At 36.2% G+C, this 21817-nt stretch overlaps 1 protein-coding gene across 23 annotated transcripts in view; it reads left to right on the top strand.

Moving 5' to 3' along the window:
• Nucleotides 1–17860, top strand: part of LOC123720004 (calcium-activated potassium channel slowpoke) — a 39327-nt gene extending 21467 nt beyond the window's left edge. For 2 of the 23 annotated variants that reach the window (XM_045676444.1, XM_045676425.1), the window contains exons 8-29: nt 2085–2195; nt 2385–2490; nt 3685–3837; nt 4344–4499; nt 5451–5563; nt 6358–6513; nt 6760–6836; nt 7040–7075; nt 7745–7816; nt 8154–8204; nt 9095–9157; nt 9642–9677; nt 9883–10015; nt 11046–11111; nt 11678–11849; nt 12107–12331; nt 12987–13130; nt 13806–13953; nt 14285–14421; nt 15127–15263; nt 16086–16311; nt 16659–17860. In XM_045676444.1, coding sequence (XP_045532400.1) covers nt 2085–2195; nt 2385–2490; nt 3685–3837; nt 4344–4499; nt 5451–5563; nt 6358–6513; nt 6760–6836; nt 7040–7075; nt 7745–7816; nt 8154–8204; nt 9095–9157; nt 9642–9677; nt 9883–10015; nt 11046–11111; nt 11678–11849; nt 12107–12331; nt 12987–13130; nt 13806–13953; nt 14285–14421; nt 15127–15263; nt 16086–16311; nt 16659–16748 — 2608 coding nt within the window. In that variant the 3' untranslated portion in view covers nt 16749–17860. Of the gene's footprint in view, nt 1–10; nt 103–2084; nt 2196–2384; nt 2491–2898; nt 3005–3684; nt 3838–4343; nt 4500–4790; nt 4904–5450; nt 5564–6357; nt 6514–6759; nt 6837–7039; nt 7076–7744; nt 7817–8153; nt 8205–9094; nt 9158–9641; nt 9678–9882; nt 10016–11045; nt 11112–11677; nt 11850–12106; nt 12332–12986; nt 13131–13805; nt 13954–14284; nt 14422–15126; nt 15264–16085; nt 16312–16658 lie in introns of all 23 variants that reach the window. The other 21 variants (XM_045676407.1, XM_045676397.1, XM_045676416.1 and 18 more) reach the window with 20 other exon arrangements.
• Nucleotides 17861–21817: the final 3957 nt, after the last annotated feature.

Here is a 21817-nt window from a genome sequence, read left to right as displayed (position 1 = left end):
CGGCGTTTAGGCGATATTTGCCAGTTGTATCCCAGAGATAATTGACTTAATCGGCACTAGACCCAAGTATGGCGGCACCCTCAAGAATGAGCGGGGACGCAGGTGAGCCGCAGTCTTCAATCCGATCCGTTGAATGTGTTCCGTGTTGTGATCTATATCTTCCTTTCCTCTCTTAGCACGCTTCTGTGTTCTCACTTTATCTTAGCGGGGCGCGAGTCCCGCGAGTTGTCTTAAGTCGGTGTTGATTGTAAATTGTACCTTTGAATTAATTTCAGTTGAATAGACTCAGCAGATAGTGGCTAGTAACGCTCGTCCATAGGTTAAATTATTTTCTGTTAGTGTACATGTACGTACGTGTAATGAATGTTAATGGTAACGTAAAGCTTAGTTACGGCGAGTTCAGTGTTGCGTGGTACAGTAGTGTGTTGGAGTTGTCGTGTGTGCGTCGACAGCTCCCCAGCCGTGGCCGTAGAGTGCGGCAGTGGGCCGTTGCGCGGCCCTCGGGGGCTGTTGATGCGGCCCATCCGACCTAGTGAGTGCCATCCGCTCGCCTCCTCTCTACTCCCTCCCTGCACGATTAATGTTCTGTATTGTACTCTTGATGTTGACCCTCTACCAGATTGTAATGTATATTGTTCAACCCCCTCCGGTAATTTAGTGTACTTAATTTGATTTCGTAAAAAAATTCATAGAGCGTGGCAAGGCTGTGTGCATTGAGGACGTTATTTGACGCAAATTAGATTAGTTATCGACTTATCATTTGAATCAATCAAGATCATCTTAGAAAATATACACGATCACTCATATAAAATAATAATTATTTTTTAACTTCGTCGTGTCTAATAATTATTATGATAATATTCGTAGAGATTTATTACTTTTTATGATGAATTTACTATCAGTACTTTGCCACACCTTAGAATTTGCATGGAGCTAGTCACGTTTGAGTTTAACCTTTTCTTTTCTTTACTTGTGAACGTTGCTTGAACTTACAATAATTATTTTCTCCACATGTTTGTATGTCTGTCACAAACCTCCATCATTGTGAATCACACTGATAAGTGTCTGCATCCACATCCTGCCACATTCACTCGCTGTGCCTTACCTTCTTAAACAAATATTTCTTTTGTTAATTTATCGTGTGTGTAATACATAAAGACAAGACATGCTTCGAGCATATAAAGGCGGTCCCCGTTTATTGAAACTATAGCTAACGATAGACCTGTAAAATTTCAACGTGCTAGACTGTCTATGAAGACAAGTTTAAGTATATATTAGGACATTCACTTTGAAGTCAAATACAAAAGATACTTATACAATATCTCAAATCATTCGTGAAGCTGACAACATAACCATTCATACATTCTCTTGTGTGCTGACTTTTACTGTGGTGTGATTACTTTTATTTCGGTTAAAAATATGAAATTTCGTGATTAATTTATATTTTTTTAGTGTGGTAGATAGCTACACAATCCTGAAGGATACTGAGTTTGTTCACCTATTTGTGACAAGTTTATTTGCAATCAATTAAATCTCTTAAAGTATGATGAACTGCTTCCAAGTCACAAACTGATGAACAAAGCTGTAAATTTAATTATGGAGGTTGTTACACACGGCGCCTTTATTTTTTTTAAACAATCACTACTTTAGAATATTAGGTTTATTATGTAGAAATAAAGGCGTTGACACATGTAGTGGTGTTATTAAATCTCGCTTTATCATAAACCGTTTTATTTAACCCTGTTGCGACGTAAATACCTTATTGTCTAACTTGTTGAGTGTTCTGTATTGTCTGTGGTCCCAGGTGTTAAATAAAACTTCAAATTGCTATGCTCTACTCTATTCTATCTTTAATATAAGTACAGCTTAATGGTTATTGCTTTTGATTAAATGAAAGTGAATTAAATAAATTCAAAGCTATAAATAAATTTTACGTAGCTTTTGTAAAGTTAAAAAACTTTTTAATAGTAAATTCACAAATTAATCTGAGCTTGCTTTCACCCAGCTTTGTATGTCAATGCAATGTAGTAGTTGGTTTTATTCAGTTGTTGGGTTGGTATTTTAATACAAACAAATGATTTCAGGCATATAGTTGTATGTGGACATATTACGTACGAATCGGTGAGCCATTTTTTAAAAGACTTCCTACATGAGGACAGGGAGGATGTGGATGTTGAGGTGGTTTTTTTACACAGGTAATTTATTTCGGATTGTATATATGAGAATTTCTATGTGATTGTTTCTATAAGAGTACTAGAAGTTAAAATTATCCTAAGTTTAGATAGAAGACATTAATAATTAAATATCATTACTATGTGGTCAACCAAGGTATATAAATTACTGATACGGGGGGTGTAACATGTGTGAAAACCGGACGCTTTCAGAAAAGAGCCTGACCTTGAGCTGGAAGGTCTACTGAAACGTCACTACACCACCGTCGAGTTTTTTCAGGGCACAATGATGAATGCCGTGGACCTTGAGAGAGTCAAGGTTAGAAGTACATAGCGCAGGCATTAGACGAGCACGGCCCTTATCATTGATGCGCGAAAACCAATTTTATTTATGTGCATAAACAGATTTCTACCCTAAAGATTCTGTTTCATAGTACACAGTAGGATATTTTCACGTTATGTATTACGATTCTTTTGATGCAATCATTGCTTTAATGGGGCGGTGGTATTTTGCTTCAAAGGGACTACAGCCAATGAAACATTTGTTGCTTTGGTTAAATTCCGAAACATCCGGCTGATTTCATTAGCTGTAGTAAGGGAGGCAGGCCCGTCCCATTTCACGACCGCGTATTTTGATTCTCCATATAGTTGCATGGTAATGTCGGGCCGCAACAGGCGGCGGTCTGGCCAATTTTAGTCCGTAGTGATAACTGAGCGTTGATGGCAGGAAACCGCCCGACCTGGAGCTCGAAGGCCTGTTCAAGAGACACTTTACCACTGTGGAATTCTTTCAAGGCACCATTATGAATCCAATCGACCTTCAAAGGGTAAAAGTAAGTAGCACTGCACTGGACGATGTCTTTGGGCGTGGTGTCGGTTTGAGGCTGTCTTTCCTATAGACGTAGTGATCTCATTCACGATCTGTCCAGGAGATGTTTCGAGTGGTGTACAGTTCTCACCCTTCTTATGCCGTGACTGGCTGTTTGTGTGGCTATCGCTGTTGTTGACTGTTGAGTGTGGTTGCCCCGCACGATTCCCGTGGAGCTTTCTATCCGAGCCGCGCCAAATACCCCTAAGTGTCTATTTGTACCTAACTGGGTGTTGTATGCGATGCTGACCATATACTAATACACTAAACAATCGATATTGACTTGAACTGTACCGGTTTTCTAACAGTGCTGATACCTATTGACATTAATGGTTGCCGATGAAAGGGTTTCCTATTTAAATTAGCTTTGCTTGTAGTAAAGTTCAGATGTCGATTGTCGATATTGTCGAGTGTTTACGGTAAGTCTGCATGGCTTGAACGTAGAAATGCATGTTCTTCATATGCTATTAAAAGGGCAAAATGTAATTTCACTTCTTTGCATGATCTAACGTGTTTGTTTATCTGTGTAAAGAGTTGTGCACCTTTTTTCTTATGTAATTAAAAATTTAAGCATTTAAATGTTGTCATATGTATATGGTTTCTTCTTTTTGTCATTCTAAAATTCTAAATTTAATAAAAATATAGGTGCATGAAGCTGACGCGTGCTTGGTGCTAGCTAACAAATACTGCCAGGATCCTGATGCTGAAGATGCGGCCAACATCATGAGGGTCATCTCCATCAAGAATTACTCCGATGATATTAGGGTCATCATTCAACTGATGCAGTACCACAATAAGGTTATTTCTTTAAGCTTATTTACACACATGTTTACGTATACATAATATCTGGCATCATTATGGTATGTTTTGAACATATGATTTAGCTTCTTAGCGTCTTAAATGTGTGTCGATGCGATATACTTGGTATGATAAAGATTTATATTTTTTTCTATATATAACACTTTTAACCAAAGTGAAACTGAATCTTCTGGCATTTCGTTCAATTGCACTGGCAATTAGACCCATTTATTTTTTTATGAATGTCATATATTCAAGTCTTAATTAAGTCCGTATCAGTAACCGTGTACGTTTTTCATTTTATTTAAATAAACCTAAAAACAATGTAACACATCCGAATCGATAATAATTATATTTGATTAATCAAAAGACATAAATAAATATACAAGCCATCGAGAAACTATGAATCTTCATTAAAGTCTGAGTAATGAATTAAACAAGACTTGACTCGTTAATGTTTACGCTATTTAGCCGTGTAATATAAACATTCTTTGAATATCTATTAGGCCTACCTTTTAAACATTCCGTCGTGGGACTGGAAGCAAGGAGACGATGTCATTTGCCTGGCGGAGCTGAAACTGGGTTTCATCGCGCAGAGCTGTCTCGCGCCGGGCTTTTCGACTATGATGGCAAATCTATTCGCTATGCGAAGTTTTAAAACAGTAAGTATATTTATAATAGTATTTAGATTATTCATCGTAAACTATATCTCTGTGCCTCTATATATTCCTTCGCGATCAAGTGCAGAAAAAATCGATTTGGATACAGTTGGTCTATTTATAACTGACGATAAAATGCCTAGGGCCGAAAACCCTGCCTTGTATTTATTCAAATACCGTCTCTAGTATGCTTTAACTTATCGCTAAATACTGGTTTCAAGTTTTAAGATATATAAAAGGGCTCGTTACTTTTCTTGGAGTTAGTAATGTAGAATGTATGCCAAACTTTCACAGTCAAAGCAAATGGTAAGATGGAAAAATGACTATCTAAGGGGAACTGGTATGGAGATGTACAAGGAGATATTGAGTACAGCCTTTGTGGGTTTTCTCTTCAAACGAGCTGCCGAGTAAGTGATAGACACCAAATAACAGTGCAAGGTTGCATATGTGGAATCCCCCCGACGTTAACAGTCTTGGCTTACAAAAAGGAGGCACTTTCACCCTAGAGCATTGACACGAACTAATCTAGTTTATAAAACTTTTATTCACGTGACATACATTTTAGCAAATTTTTAAAAATACGCTTTTAAACGAGAGCGTAAAATCTTTTAAAAAAAATAGTTGAAACTATAAATTGACATTTACTGAAATAGTTCTAGAAAAAAAGCGGATTTTGGCTCTGAAAGAATAATTTGTTAATTGGCCGTAATTCGAAACGACGAAGTGGTCTTTAGTTCCACGAAGTTTTACAAGAAAATATACTAAACCCCAATTAACTAACGTCCTGTTATAGAATAACATACAGAATTATGCCGTATGATTAGTGAACTTTGGCCTTTGAACAAAACGTTAATTTACAAGTTTGACAACTCTATTCTTTGATACATCCACGTGAATATTAGTCCCTTTAGGCATACTAACAGCACGTGCTTCAATAGTATCACTTGATTCCAGTCGCCAGACACGCAGGCATGGCAGAACGATTACCTGCAAGGAACTGGATGTGAGATGTACACAGAGAGCCTGTCAACATCCTTCACCGGAATGACATTTGCCCAAGCAAGCGAGTAAGACATTGTATACACACATTTTAGGATGGCAATTTATTTACAATTTTAAATTATAAAATTTTAAATAAGCCAAAGAGTAATTATAATATACAGACCTAACTCACAAAATGTCTTAAACTACTAACAAATTATATCAATATTTGAAAATAAAAACTTCTTACCTTAGTCTTCCCAAACCTGTCGCAAATATATAGTGTTGGGAAAAGATTGAAGCAGCTAATTACCCTGCTCGGAACTATTCGTTACTATTTCTCTGATGGGGATAGAAGGTGGTTATCATTGTTGCCCAAATCGGGTTAAGATATTGTATGAAAATTCATTACTAACGTGCTGAGCGGGTATAGGAACAGAAACGAATGTCTATTAAACTCATTAACGTGATAGTCTTTGCCTTATGACAAGAAATCTGCAAGTGCTCCAAAGGGAACAAATAAAAATGATAACGTCCTTTTTCATTCATTAATTTAAAAGATATTTTACTTTTATTTTCCACGGTTGTGATCGGCCATTTCCTCTTTTCCTGTAGCCAAATGTATATTTATACATAAGTATCATTTAGTAAACGTGTTTTTGCTTGCGTTGTTTCAGTTGGGAAATTTATTTTACCATATGATTGTGGCTGATTGTTATAAATAATTATTTTTATCTTCGAGGTTACAAATCAATACTGGAAGTTTTATGTTCCATATAGCTTCTGTATTACGCAGAGTTTGATCGATTTCAATACTGTTAACGTCAATTAAAACAAAAAGTCACGCAGGCGACTGTAAGCTGTATATCATATATTTCAGACTATGCTTTACCAAGCTAAAGTTGTTGCTCCTGGCGATAGAGATCAAAGGTGAAGAAGGAGCGGACAGTAAGATATCAATAAATCCAAGAAATGCGAAAATACATGCGAATACACAAGGGTTTTTCATTGCACAATCCGCTGATGAGGTTAAAAGGTAGGTTCATAAAGGCACCGCCGTATGAATATTTAATAATTCTTTATTGCTTAATCCGGAAATCTACTTTATAGCAGATTTAGATTCAATCTAGTTTATGTGGGGAAGAAAAAGTTCTTTATGAACATTTAAATATTAAGACATTTTAACCTTTGCGGTACGAAGTCCAAAAAACGTAGAAAGTTCGATCAACTGTTGTTAACGTGATAAGGGAACATAAAATTGTATAAATTATTTCAATTCCAGGGCGTGGTTTTACTGCAAAGCGTGCCACGAAGACATTAAGGACGAAACACTCATCAAAAAGTGCAAATGCAAAAACTGTAAGATCATTTTACGTCTATTATTATTTTAAAAAAATACCATTTAATTTGATATTTATAGATTTAATGAACTGTGACATACTTTCTGGAATAGCAACAGTCGAGTCACAATCACTTAATGTTACTGTCTTCTGGCTGTAACACAATTAACACGCTCTTGTAACTTCTATGTGCGAGAAAATAATATTCGGCTAAAATTCTAGTGACCGCGCACCAGCGGAAGGTCGGAGCCGACATAGGTAACTTGCACACCCCACCTAACATACAGATTAACGTTTTCTAATTATTTTCGTGTATATAATTTTGCGTTGCTTTAGTGTTGTTGCGTCCGTTAAACGGATCGGCTTCAAGGCATTCTGATCCGTGCATTCACTTATTTAGCGATCATTGTGTATGTCCGCTCGCGGTATGAGAACATGCAACGCATCTGTGCCTCACGGAACTTTGCTATATGCTCTATCTATCAGCAATTAGTGCATCATACATATTTATATCCGATTACACTTTCCACCAGCACCGTAAAGCATTCCAAGCTAGCGTATAAATCGATATGATGCACTTTTAAACCGGTCCGAAAATGCATGACATTGAAATTGTAGAATTAAACCGCAATGCAAAGTGCACTATCACCCTAAACACTTAGTTTGATTCCGATGCCACGAAAGCATGTCTCAGAACGATTAAACCTAAACGGATTACGAAGTGTGAGCTTCCAAAGACAAAGACTTTGTAAAGCTGTACCTTTGCCGTGCGAATGACGAGTCACTAACTGAAGTCAAAACACATTTCATCACTCTTGAATCTGGTAGATTCAAATCGCCATCGCCATATTGATTACCATCTTGAATCTGCCAAGTTCGAAAACATACGTCGAATCGAACAGGCCGTTAGTGATTGGATTTTTACAGATGTCGGAATGATGATGATGCAGACCGGGATGGTGAAACAAAATCTTAATACATATCGAAGTGTTCCTGACGGTACGGAAAGAATAGATTGCCAATGCCGTCCCTTAATATTTTTTGCAAACTAACATCGTATGAATACAAGCTAAAGTACGCTAACCCACAAAGCGGCAAACACGCAATTAGTTTAGCTACACCAATAAAATCAGGCGCTTGGTAGGACTTAAGTCAACATAACAAATACATGGGGGCACAAGCATTGGTTTCGCTTACTGATATGGCTATAACTTTAATAGAAAGCGGAACATAGGATAGTCTTGTATATTCCGCTTACCAAAACAAGCTTTCTATGTAAGCTCCACCCTTCTAAACAAGATTAACTGTGATTTTAAAATGTTATTTCTCGGTTCAGTGGCTACATTCAGGAAGGGCGTCCGAGCCGTCCAGATGGTGGGCCGGGCAAGTACGTAATGTTCACGTTTATGTAAATGTCGTTGTGTGGGCGAATGGTCGCCCTGTCCTGTATCAATATCGTCTGTCGTTTTGTCTTGTATCGTTATCTATGTGCATTACAGTTAGATGGATGTCTATCTATTAGCCGATATACCTATCGGGAGATATTCTGTTATTTTATTTGTTTATGGCAATAAAATGTCAATTCGATTTTTCTAGGTATCATCTTAAGAATTTTGCATCGATAGTCTCTGATGTTGATGTTGTACCGTCTTAGTTTTTTTTAATGTTCTGTGCTTTTACGAATAATGTTTTCTATTATTGTGTAGGGTATCGTAATGTTAAATTAGTTGGTCCCGCCTTGATAGTATCCCGAGAAAATTTAACTGGTTGAAACATCAAACGTCGTAATGGTATTTGCTAATACGTAAAGTACAATTTTATTATCATTACAATCTCAGTATAGTCGAAACCTAATTCGTTCAATCATATAGTCTACTTTCATTATCATTACCCCTTCACTAGCAATACCACCATAATAGATTAAATGGATAAATAGATGATAGAACTAATAGCTAATTAACATTAGTTTAGACTTATAATAGCCTAGGTCTAATGCACTCGCTTGTTCAGTACTTATACGTTATCATGCATGGTGCATGTTCTAAATGTTATAATAAAATATAATATAATTGTAGTTTTAATAAATGTTGTTTAATTGGTTTTACCTTGGTAGTAGAACCTTTAAAAATTAGACGTCACACGACCAAGTTGAAATCTCGATTTCCCATACATTCTAAACTTATCCGACGGTCACGGCGTGCGAGCTTCATGCCCGTGACGTATGTGTATACGAAGTGAGTGTTGTAAGGAATGCGAACATGTGCTAATGTTTTGCAGATGACCACCACCCTCCCCCCACCTTCACGCCGCCAGAGTTGCCCAAGAAGGTCCATGTTCGAGGTACATCTCAGACTCCAAGGGCTGAGTGTTTTCTTTATTTTATATCATTGGCCCACAGCCAGCTTATATAGGTAAAGTGCACATAGCTTGTCCATGCATCATAGACAGCACGATTGGCGGACGAGCCACGGAAAAGGTTTGCTTTAATCGAGCATGTTCCCGGTCCAAGTTAGCCACGAGTGGGTTTAATAGAACTAGATCGTGAAGTGCCAAGCTATCTCACAAAGCCGTTTTCTTGTTTTCGCATCACACTTTTCCAGTTTAAAGTTGCAATTAATCTAAACGTTTCCATTGACCTGTGCTTCTTGGTAAACTCTACAGCGGATGTTAATCATTCTGGTTTGCTACCCCGTCGAGCCTTGCAACTCATTGCATCTTTGATTATTGTATGCACTGTTTAGCTTCTGTCGTAGCTTTTAAATGATTGAATTTTAATTCAATTATTAAGACCTATAGCAGCAATTAATTATCTGTTATTATTCAGGTGAAGTTGCCCGAGATCGAGGAGAAGATATTAGTTGTAAGTAATTTTTTTATATGCTCAGTTAATTTCTATCAATAGTTACATAGAATAGATTTAGTATACATAGCGTTTTTCCATATTTGTAAACAACACCACATAGTGTTCAGCAGAAGCGTTCAATACTGTTTTCAACTACAGCTTGAACTTATTTTTAATTGAAATTTCTAATAAAAGTTTGTATGTGAAGATGTTTTTTTTTTAGTGATAAATCGCAATCACCGTAGCGTGGCCCCAACTGCGCTGCTGTCCCCAATGGCCAACCAGCTCATGAACTCCACTACCACGAGACAAGTGAATAAGGTTAAGCCCAACGTAACAAGAGCTCCGCCTGATACGTAAGTCAAACCTTCCTTAGTAAAGTTTAAAGGAGACATATTAAAACTGATTAAAACTGACTATTTTGTTGTTTAATACTAGGAACTAAACACATATACAGTGACTAACCCATACCACAGGATAGATAAATATGTCAAAGCATTATAGCATTGAATAAGGTAGGATCGGCAATGATATCATACTTTATAGGTTTTGCATGTTATTTCAAAAATGATGGTTAACAAAGCGGGGACATTGGTTCTAGTACAAGGACTCATTAATGGTCGTATTCATATGTCTTATATACTAGTAACTAATACCAGACATATATTTTCCTCGTATCTCCTAATTTGCGATACGAACTAACACTATCGATCTACTTTTCAATCGGCACGTGAAGTTATAGAAATGTGAGCTGTATTATACAAATCTTTAATACAAAAATGTACGTACAAATGAGACTCGGGCAGCACTGGTTTGGTCAGTTTTTATACCAGATCACAGTTCGCACTTTGGTCTCATATTTCACATACATCGTAGTGCTAAGTATAATTGTTAAATGTAATATATTAAGAATATTAATGACATAGATTGGTACAAAATTATCAAATTAAAATTTAGGAACGCACTGTCTCACCACAACAGAGTATAGTAAATTATTTTTACTTTAATAAACATTCTGAACTAATCGTACGATTAACATTGGAACTAACTAGTAAGATCCAATTATCGAAACCCCTATAATTTTAATCCTCGCAATTTAGGTTACTTGATGTCAACCTATGCTTTTTATAGTTTATTCCCGATTAAATTGATTTCGATTATCTGAGCTCTAAATGTGTAAACCCAATAACTATCCTTCGTTTATTTATGGCGCTTCATTAATTGAATTTCAATGTATTTGTTGTTTAATACGTGAATTAATTGGCACGATGCACTATGCACGGCACTGAGTCGAAATACTTCATGACTGTTTAGCGTTTAGGTCTACTCTTCGCACGTTTATCGAGGCTCCTCAAAACATTGGAGAATATTTGACCCTGTTTACAGGAATCAGCCAGAGCAAGATACCAATTACCAGGCCTATCACCTTGCCTACGAAGTGAAAAAACTCATGTAATTCCAGAAATTATTTTCCAATTATTTTACTCCGTAGTTTAAGAGAGTTTGAAGTAGTTGGTAGTCTGTTAGCGCTTTCATATTTCATGTTATGGTTATGTATTTTGATGAGGAAATGTTCAGTTCGTATGCACTCAATAGCAGCACGGCACGCATGGATATTTTAATTGATTATTTGCGCATTGAATACAACGTAGTTACACAAGTAGAATGTTAGCACAGTTAAGTTGAGCAATACACGGCTATTTGAGTGATTTTTTTCTTGTATGCTCGTGCACAATTACAAGATGCGAGTTATGTTATTTTCGCATATTTCTCTCCACTAATTTTCCGAAAGCGTTATTCTCTCTATACATAAACTTTTGGAACATTAGTGGACAAAACGATCTATTTCTTTCACTTTTTTTTAATTTTCGATTATTCACCCTTAATAAGGATTGGATGATACCACATGAGAATAAAGTTAGATCTTAAAGATAAATGTACAAAACATTGAAACACAATGCACGTTCTAGAGCAGAATTGCGAATGAAACGGTCTTGAAACATCATCTCATGTCACAGGCCAACAAGTCGGAATAGCGGTGGCAATCAGAATAGTAATGGAGTTAGTCTGCCCGCTGGTATGGCAGACGACCAGTCAAAAGACTTCGATTTCGAAAAGACTGAAATGAAATATGACTCGACTGGAATGTTCCATTGGAGTCCTGCCCGAAATCTAGAAGATTGTATATTAGTAAGTATTTGTCCTCATATAATCACAAGCTCTAACACTATCATCTAATCTATAGGAAAGTCACAATGTCGTTCTTATTACACAAAATCCTGCTAAAGTTTATTATTGACATAGGCTCATAATCTTCATACAAGTTTTTCTCTATTTTGGTTCCACATCAAAATATATTTCGTCAATATTTTGCTTATCATTTACAACCTATTTAAAAATGAAGATTTTGGAAATGAATTATACATTACACATGTTTCACCTTCTAGGATAGAAACCAAGCCGCCATGACAGTACTGAATGGTCACGTGGTGGTATGTTTGTTCGCCGACCCGGATTCGCCGCTCATCGGTCTGAGAAACCTTGTGATGCCGCTGCGTGCCTCGAACTTTCATTACCATGAACTAAAACACGTGGTCATCGTGGGTAGCGTCGATTATATACGACGGGAGTGGAAGATGTTGCAGAATCTGCCAAAAATATCTGTTTTGAACGTAAGTGCTACTAAAGTGGTTAATTTTAAAGAAGTTTCATCTAGTGAGAATATACTAGGTTCTTATATTTGTTAACAATTTCTTTGGTGTAAAATGAGTAGTGAAGTGTCATCATGTCTAAGATTACGTGGGAACGTCCTAAATGTACCTTAATAGTTACTAATTTTGTCATTTATATGTACTACCCTCATATCTTCTATAAATTGAGAATTTCCCAGAATTGCACAGAATTAGGTGAAAATTTATAAATTTGATTAATGTCGGTGTTAATATTAAATACACACCATTTTCGAGTCGTTAAATTGATTAACAGATTGTCTTTGTCACCATACCTAGCCATCTTCAGCCATTCTTGATATTTCAGCCTACGACAATTGTAAGTGCGTACTCCTATTTCACCATGCCTCCTGCTCATGTCATGTGGAACAATGTGTAATGGTTGCAGCTCCTTACAAACATTGTGTAATACGTCGTCAAACAAAAAGAATGTCGGACAATATTGCTAGTTCTGCTCTTCCGTTCTACGCCCTTGAATAATATTAGAAGCATTAAATGTATATTTCATTTTTTTGTACGTTCATAAGTGTACCTACATGAATAAATGATTTTTGACTTTGACTTTCAAATGCTATATGCAATGTTAATGTTTGTCCAGGGTTCACCGCTAAGCCGGGCCGACTTGCGTGCAGTGAACGTGAACCTGTGTGACATGTGCTGCATCCTGTCAGCGAAGGTGCCATCCAACGATGACCCAACGCTGGCTGACAAGGAAGCTATTCTGGCTTCGTTGAACATCAAGGTTTCTGGTTGATTTATTTTTGCATCTTGCTATACTTTAAGGCAATTTACAGAATCTACAAAAAGGTATATGATTTAAAATATTAAAGACAGGGTTTCGATCAAATAATTTTGTGAATCTGAAGATTTACTTACTTCTAAGTGTAATTAATAATAGCATGAATTAAATTGTTCTTAATTTCATTCATAGTGTTATGATTGGCTAAAAGGCCTCACACAACCGAATATAATTTATGTACATTATTAAATTCATATTAAATTTTGTTACGAACACGTTATATTATATTAGATTAGATCTGAGTCATCGGGGTGGTTTAAATAATATAGGATTTAATTTTTACTCTATATTTACCACTCGTGTACATACGAATAAATTGAAATATATAATACGAAATAATTAAATACTTATTGCAATGAAACGAATGCCTAATAAATGTAATATAGATGTTGAAGAGAATGCCTACGTTTGGCTATACCCTGGGGGCGTAACTTATACAACTAAGAAAGCCAAAATGTACAGGCTTAGCTTGGAAAGTTAGACTATGTTTTTGTAAATGTTCAGTGGAATAAGCACCTAACTACTCCGAAAGATTAATAATATTTGGTATGCGAAAAAACTATCACATTTAAATTTTAGTTAAAGTTTATTTTATATATTTTCAAACTCGGTGTCCAGGCAATGACCTTCGATGACACGATAGGCGTGCTCAGTGCTGGGGTGAACGGATCTAATGCTGCGCCAGCGCCGCCTGGTGCTTCACCCGCGCCAGTGCTGCTGCAGCGAAGGGGATCCGTCTATGGCGCTAATGTGCCTATGATTACCGGTAAGTGTGAACTTTTTGGCCATAAATTAACCTAAGGCTTACGTGCTATTAATCCCAATGAATAAAAAAAACACTCTTAGGAAAAATTATAAAATACGATAAAAGACTCACTCCGCTGGCTCTGCGACCCAAAAAATGCCGTGGCCTCCGAACTGACAAGGTCCTGTGTCACCTCCCGCCAATTACTAGCTTTCAGCTACAGCAGGTCCTTCTAAAAAAATAATCTCCAGTCAGGAAAACAACAACGGGGAACAGAGACGACAGTAACTGTCTTTGTTGTAATGTAATTATTAATAATTTGATGAACGTTTTTGTGTAACTTTACCTACAGAGCTGGTTAACGATAGCAACGTGCAATTTCTGGATCAAGACGACGATGATGATCCAGACACAGAACTCTACCTCACGCAGCCTTTCGCCTGCGGAACAGCCTTTGCCGTCAGTGTGCTAGACTCGCTCATGTCAACTGTAAGTACATTGTCAAACACTTGTTAAATGTATGAATTTAAATTGTAAAACTTCGGTTATAAAATCTTGTTAGATATGGAAAAACTGCGTATTTAACTGTGCAGTATAAGAGTTATAGATTTGAGGGAATCAGGAGGAAAAATAAGATGTTATAAAGAAATTATTTATAACAACGGAAACAATAATTGTTTCTCACAAGAGATATCTGCTAGAGTTTCAGTAAGAGTATATAACGACCGTTATCTATATTGTATATAATATGACCTATATATATAAGGTCATATTATATACAAAAGTGGTATTTTGGTTTTGGTGGTACAACGTATTTTACTTTAACAGTTATAACGGCGAATATTATTTTACACAATATCTTAACTGATGTATTTGCGAACTAAAAGTTTGAAAACATTTTCTTCTGAAGTGAATTTCAATCGAAGTACGTTAAGTTATATTAAGTTTCCGTGCGTCAGGCACAGAATGCTGTTCACTTACTTGCCTATTATATTAACAAATGATCTTGAAACTAATACAGAAATGAGGCCCAGACCTATAAAGGTTGTAGCACCACTGATTTATTTTGTTGAAGAAATTTCAGACCATTTTTATATAAGACGTACTTTATTTGGAGTCTTCATAAATACTGTATACTTAGGATGCATTGTCTCTCGCAAATTAATAAATAGTAATGGAAGTGGTTATTTGCAGACGTATTTCAACCAGAACGCACTGACATTAATCAGATCGCTTATAACTGGTGGGGCTACGCCCGAACTGGAACTTATTCTCGCGGAAGGAGCCGGCCTTAGGGGCGGGTACTCCACATCGGAGAGTTTATCAAACCGGTACTCCTGTTACCTACTTATTCATTTTCAGATTTTTATATTGTAATAATCTTGCGTAGAGGCCGTTAATAATTTAGAATTTTTATGTTAATTTTAGTAATAGGTTTAAGAAAGTAATATTTTTTTATTTATTGTATAAATGTTCTTCATATAAAGGAAGTTGATGTTGTGGGAACACAAACTGTACACAGTTTTTCTATCCACCAGGACGTCGAAAATATTTAAATCATTAACATATATATTATATACTAAGGCCAGTGACATATAAACTATAACATTAATAAGTATTCAAAATATTAACATAATCATTTATTTGCCTGCTACAGGCAAAATATAGACTTCCAAGAATTAATATTTAAATATCAAATGTGTGACTAAATGTTGAATATTAAAAATACTTTGCTGTATAGGTGAAGGTGACCCACACAAGTTCTATTAATCAAAATAATGGTGTATATTAAACTTCTTTTATGTAATAGCAGGCAACGGGCAAGAGGCTCACCTGATGTGAAGCGATACCGCCGCCCATGGATACTCACATTGCCAGAAGGCTCGCAAGTGCGTTGCCGGCCTTTCAAGAATTGGTACGCTCTTTTCTTGAAGGACCCTAAGTCGAATTGGTTCGGAAATACTTCAGTGGTCAGCTTGTTCCACATAGTGGTGGTGCGTGGCAAAAACTGCCTTAGAAAACGCTCAGGTGTGGAACGACGGACGTCGAGGTGATACGGATGGTATTTTGTATTTTGTCTTGGCGTCCGATAATGAAACTCAGCTGACAGCTTATGGGTATGTGATAATAAATGCTTTTTACTATTCCACCAGGGACCGTTGTCGCGTAGGCCAAATTTCGCTATACAACGGACCGTTAGCTGAATTCGGTGAGGCTGGCAAGTATGGAGACCTTTTTGTCGCAGCGTTACAAAAGTATGGGATGCTGTGTATCGGCCTCTACCGGTTCAGAGACACCTCATCGTCATGTGACGCTTCCAGCAAGCGATACGTCATCACTAACCCGCCTGATGATTTCTGCTTGCTGCCTACTGATCAGGTGAGACCAAAAGGCCCAAAGTTGATATATCGTATCTATATAGTATCTGACTTTAGCATTACTTGAAACTTCTTGTTGGTAGAATATGTTTTTAATAGAGTTTATTCCGATTCAAGGTAAAAAAATCCATTTCCAAGATTAGATTTCATGGTGATCTATCAAAAATATAGACTTGAACATAGAGTGTGTGGTGTAATTCTCTTTGTGTTGATTAATATGAAACATTTAAATTAAATAATTAATACATAATAACATATTTAGTAAAATATTAATGTAAAACTGAACTATTGCGCCACATTTTGTAGAAGTATAACAAAGATGGCTGAACAAATAAAAATATCTTCCAGGTGTTCGTCCTAATGCAATTCGACCCCGGCGTCGAGTACCACTCATCGCACCTGGCTGCTTCAGCCGGGGCCAAAGACGACGCCTCCTGACTATTGCTGTGCAGCGCCCTCACTGACGGGCCCTACTCCTACATCTAGACGCGGTACAACCCTGAACCTTCACTCCCTTTCGCCCCAGCCTCTGCGCTGAGGCCACGGGGATGAACGTTACACTCCAAACGAACGACTCGTACTGCCCAAAACTCTTCTGAGCGAGACGGCAATACTTACTGCTTAAAAACGAGCAAGTATTGTTTCTTACATTAAAATACATCGACGCCACCATGTTGTCTCCTTTCCATTGTAACGTAACGAGCGAGATGGAGATATATCTGAATTGATATATTTTTGTCCCGCTCGCCCCGGTACTAATAGAACGAGATAGGAACGAGTCGTTTGGGGGGAGTCTCGTTACGTTGGGATATGTACTGTAACTAGACTGTACCGGCCGGTAGGACCGTCGCACTACACTCCGACAATCCTACCCGATTTCCGACTCGAAAATCCCTTTATCCGTACAAATGTTATTTTGCTTATAATAGCTGGCTGTCACACATTCAACTTGGAACTTCGATAGCACCGTTGACTGTGTGAAATCATCTATTATTAAGAACTATTATTATAATTGACGTTTTGGCCTTTTATTTTCGATTCACCATCCAGATGCAGTGCACTTTATACCTTTCCCACGCTTCTTCGCACTGCAATGGAACAGTGGAGCAGGTATAGACAGGATTCAAACGTTAGCTCTCGATGTTGAATAGGTTTAGACTTGGTTGAATTCTGTATACATCTGGTGTACACTAGAACGACGCAAAGTTAACCTTTTAAACTTTTAATTGCAATCTGACGATAATATAAGGTACAACACATATAGTACGTCCATTCCTTATTCTATAGAATACGTGCTACTCATGTAAGTTTGAATATTTTTAAGCATTTATACTCATCGACTGAAGTCATACATCATGTTAATTTAGAAAAATTTAAAATTTGAATTTAGAATAAGGCTTGTGTCTATGCACTCTGGTAGTTTGCATATTGTTTATGCTCATGATAACAGGTGTAGGTAATTGTATCCGCTCTGCTTATCCTCATGCACATGTATTTTTCGTTCATCCATATTCACCTTTTTTAAATAAATATAATATTTTTTATTTGTTTCTTTTGTTTTTATTTTTCCTTTGGGCGGGGATTGTCAAAGTGAACGTGACATGGCGCTGCACATTTACGAACTGGATTGAACAATTGCAAGTGCTCACAATCGATACGAAAATGAATGCAAGTGTTATTTTGATGCTAAGTGTGATATTATTTTCGAAACGTTGTTAAACAGGGCTTTAGAAGCCTACGGTGTATTTAGTGTTAATTCCGGGTGCTTTGACGATTGTGGACTTCTTTCATAGTCTAGTACTTTTTAGATGTTATAAGTAGAGGTACTGATTAACTGTTAACAAATCCGGCTTTTCGATACACGTTTAAAAATCACGTGGCCAGTAGCAGTTAACCAGTATCACTTAATTTTTATATTAGATTGTGAACCATTCATCTTCTAATACAACGTCATTTAACTTTAATACGGGATATTTGACAATTTATGAAAAGTGCTTTAAATAATTGTCAAAAATCCCGAACATCTTGTAGTTGATCACTATTTTTTTAAATCTTTGTCATAACATCGCTTTCGTCATAGATTAGTCGAAATTATAAAACCGGCCCTAACTAGGTAATTTATATTTTAGTTCAAGTGTATATGAATAGGTCCAGATGTAAGCATTTGTTTATAAAGGAATTGAATGAATACTGCCATATTTTTGTAATACTGCGCCTTGGTCCATACAAATGTCAAAATACCCTAGGGGAATAAAGTACAAAGTCAGGCACACTGGATCTCGTTGTGGACATGTTGGAACCGCCGCAGTGGCGGAGACCTTAACTCGTTTTAAACGGATTTATATTTAAGACTCATTCGCGTTTAGAGCTTACAAGAGAATTTATTTCGAAGTCGATTAAAATCACTTGCATCAGTATCACGCGTTTATTAATAAGTAATTAGGGAGATGGTATTTGTATAAAATTGAGATGGTTGTGCACGATAGATATTTATAAATTTTATTTAATCATTATGAATAGTAACTCCACTAAAAGGAGTCGGAAAATGCTCGCAAACTATGGCCACAATTTGTGAAGATTTTGTTTGATTTGATGCATGCAACAGAAAGCCCATAGCCAAACTAGGTTTAGGTACGTTACGGCAAGTCACCAATCGACAATGTAATTATTGTAGTATGTTGTATATAGTCGTATGTAATTTTGTATATTACATAAGAACTTTTTCCACATCTCCTTCGCATTAAAATAGATAGTTACGGCTGCTTTAAAGTTAACATTTGGAAATACTGTCGTGTGTAGTTTGTTGTGAACTAGGCATAGATTGTATGCTAGTAAGAATAGAGTTCGGACGTCTCAATGTAAAAATGTAAAATACACGCTAAATAGATATTTTGGATTAATTACGTGTTATTAAATAAGATTATTAATTAATTATAAAATGACGATTTTCCTTTAATATTTTTATACAGCATTACAGATATATATCGCAATTAAAAGTTTATAGAGGTGGTTCGGTGTGCAATTTAAATAGTGTCTAAATTTGTATAATCGCCTTAACGAGAGAGAATATAGCCCAATGTTCTGCGTGTGTTTGCTTGAGATTATCGTACGTAATTTTTAATGTGCATGTGACTCGTGGCGTATGAAATCGTTATGCTAGCTGTAATTACTATAAATTATTTAAAAACTCTTACTAATTCAATTTGGGTCTAAACGAGAGTAGACCGAAACTTTCATTGAACTCATTCATAGACGATACGTGTATCCGAATCTAATGGTGAAATCGCAATGATTCTACAAACATTATTGTAACCAAGTACTATCTTGGCTATCAATAATTTTGTGCCAATCTTCAGACACATACTTTTCATATACTTTCGTCACTCGCTTTAATGTGCCCACGCACAAAAAAAGTATGCAAGCAATATTGTGAATACAGTTCAGTTTAGGTTCAAGATTGGTACATTAGTTCCTGTGTAGTGTAACTGAAAGTGAACGACATCCAAACAAGTGAAAGTCAAATTCGAAATCACTTAATGCCTATATATAAGTAGTAGATTCATGTTCAGTGTGCATTAAAAGCCTAGATTTAACAACATTGTTGACTATTGCTAATAGCTTGAGGTTGTTAACGTTTTTAGAACAGATTAAATTTTTTATGTATTATAATATATACGTATATACCTAAAAATCTTAATCGCTCTACGAATATTCGCTAGTCAAATTTTTGTAAGCTGATGCCATCTATTGTAATGTTACACGCATAGTCTTCTCTTAATTAACGTAGTATCAATATATAATGATGGCTGTGAGGTAAATAAAATTATAACACTTTATTAATTAAATATATAAATTAAAATAGTAAATAATGTCATTATATTGCTATCGCTATGACTTTAAAACGCTGCCCTTTGTTCTGGATTGGCACTGGTGTATGGCTATAAAAGGGTCCTACTAGCCATTGGCTAGAATGAAGATCACTAAGTTTGACTTCTTTATGTCTAAAACGTATTAGATTTTGACATACGGGAGTGATATGTCTAGTTTCAGAATCTCACCCATACACTTGAGACACCTTTAAGGCAGAAAGACCGCTAACAAGACGTTTGTACTTTTTACGGACATTGACTCGCAGACATTTTAATTACACGCCAATATTTAATTGTTTGCCACCAGTGCCAAACAACGCCTTCATGTGCCATTCCACAGCGCTACCATTAACGTCGCATTTATATTGATTGATATGATTAAAAATTAGTACGATTATTTTGCTTCAGATAAACAAACATCAAAAATACATCAGCGAATTTGTAAAAAGAATATTCGGAAACATTTTATATTTTAAAGTCCAAATTCTGAACCGAAATTCAAAAATTCAAATTTCCATCAAATCAGGATCTTAGAATTTTAACAAAAATCCTGACCGTTTCAAAACTAAAACTATTGACAGAAACGAATAATTCCCAAAAATTTAAGTCACTATTGCTGTTTTGATGCACGGTAAAATTATTGGAAAGGTTTATAATTATAAAAGCTTAATCCTGTTTTTAACTAAGGTTACAAAAATGTAATTCGGTGTCTACATATGGCAGGTTTTAAAGCCAATTTAACTTAATTGTAATTGCCTCATCGCTAATTCGCTACACATTTTACATAAGTCACAAATATAATAAGCAGATGCAAATCACAATGCCGGCATTACTATCTGACTGTTTGAAATATATATCACACCACAAGAAATTATTTAATATTGTTGATGTTGATTGTTAATAAATTGCAAATAATGTAAATATCAAATAAATTCTGTATTTGTATTTGATTTGTTGTTTGATTTATGCTTAACCTTAATTATGTATAGTTCCCGTAACTTAAGTTTAAGAGTCATTATATTTATGGCTGCTTATTTAAAATCTTATCAAGTTATTTATCAATTACCTACAGATAGTTTATTCACATCCTATAAAAAAAAATCAATGGTGCTACAACCTTTTTAGGTCTGGGCCTCAGATTTCTATATTTGTTTCGTGATCATTTGTAAATTGAATAGGCAAGTAGGTGATCAGTCTTCTGTGCCTGATGCACGCCGTCGACTTTTTGGGTCTGAAGCAAGCCGGTTTCCTCACGATGTTTTCCTTCACCGTTCGAGCTAATGTTGAATGCGCACATAGAAAGAAAATCCATTGGTGCACAGCCGGGGGTCGAACCTACGACCTCAGGGATGAGCGTCGCACGCTAAAGCTACTAGGCCAACACTGCTCATTCACTTCCTATAGCCAGAAGAAAACAATCAATACATAATATCTGTAGTTAAATTAATAATTTTGTAAGGTTAGGCAGATATTTTGACCGATTTCGTTAAAAACTCACCAAAGATATAATAATTCTTACGAATCAAAGCCATTTATTAAGTACAAAAATATAACTACATTTTTATCAAATGAAGAACAGTGTTTGATGATAAATGTAACCTCAACTCCACCCCACCAATGCAGCCCCGGCCTACCGAG

This window comes from Pieris brassicae, chromosome 1 (genome assembly GCF_905147105.1).
Source record: "Pieris brassicae chromosome 1, ilPieBrab1.1, whole genome shotgun sequence".
NCBI classification, from domain to species: domain Eukaryota; kingdom Metazoa; phylum Arthropoda; class Insecta; order Lepidoptera; family Pieridae; genus Pieris; species Pieris brassicae.
The sequence above is the reverse complement of the archived record's forward strand: the minus strand, read 5'-3'. Positions and strand labels throughout refer to the sequence as shown.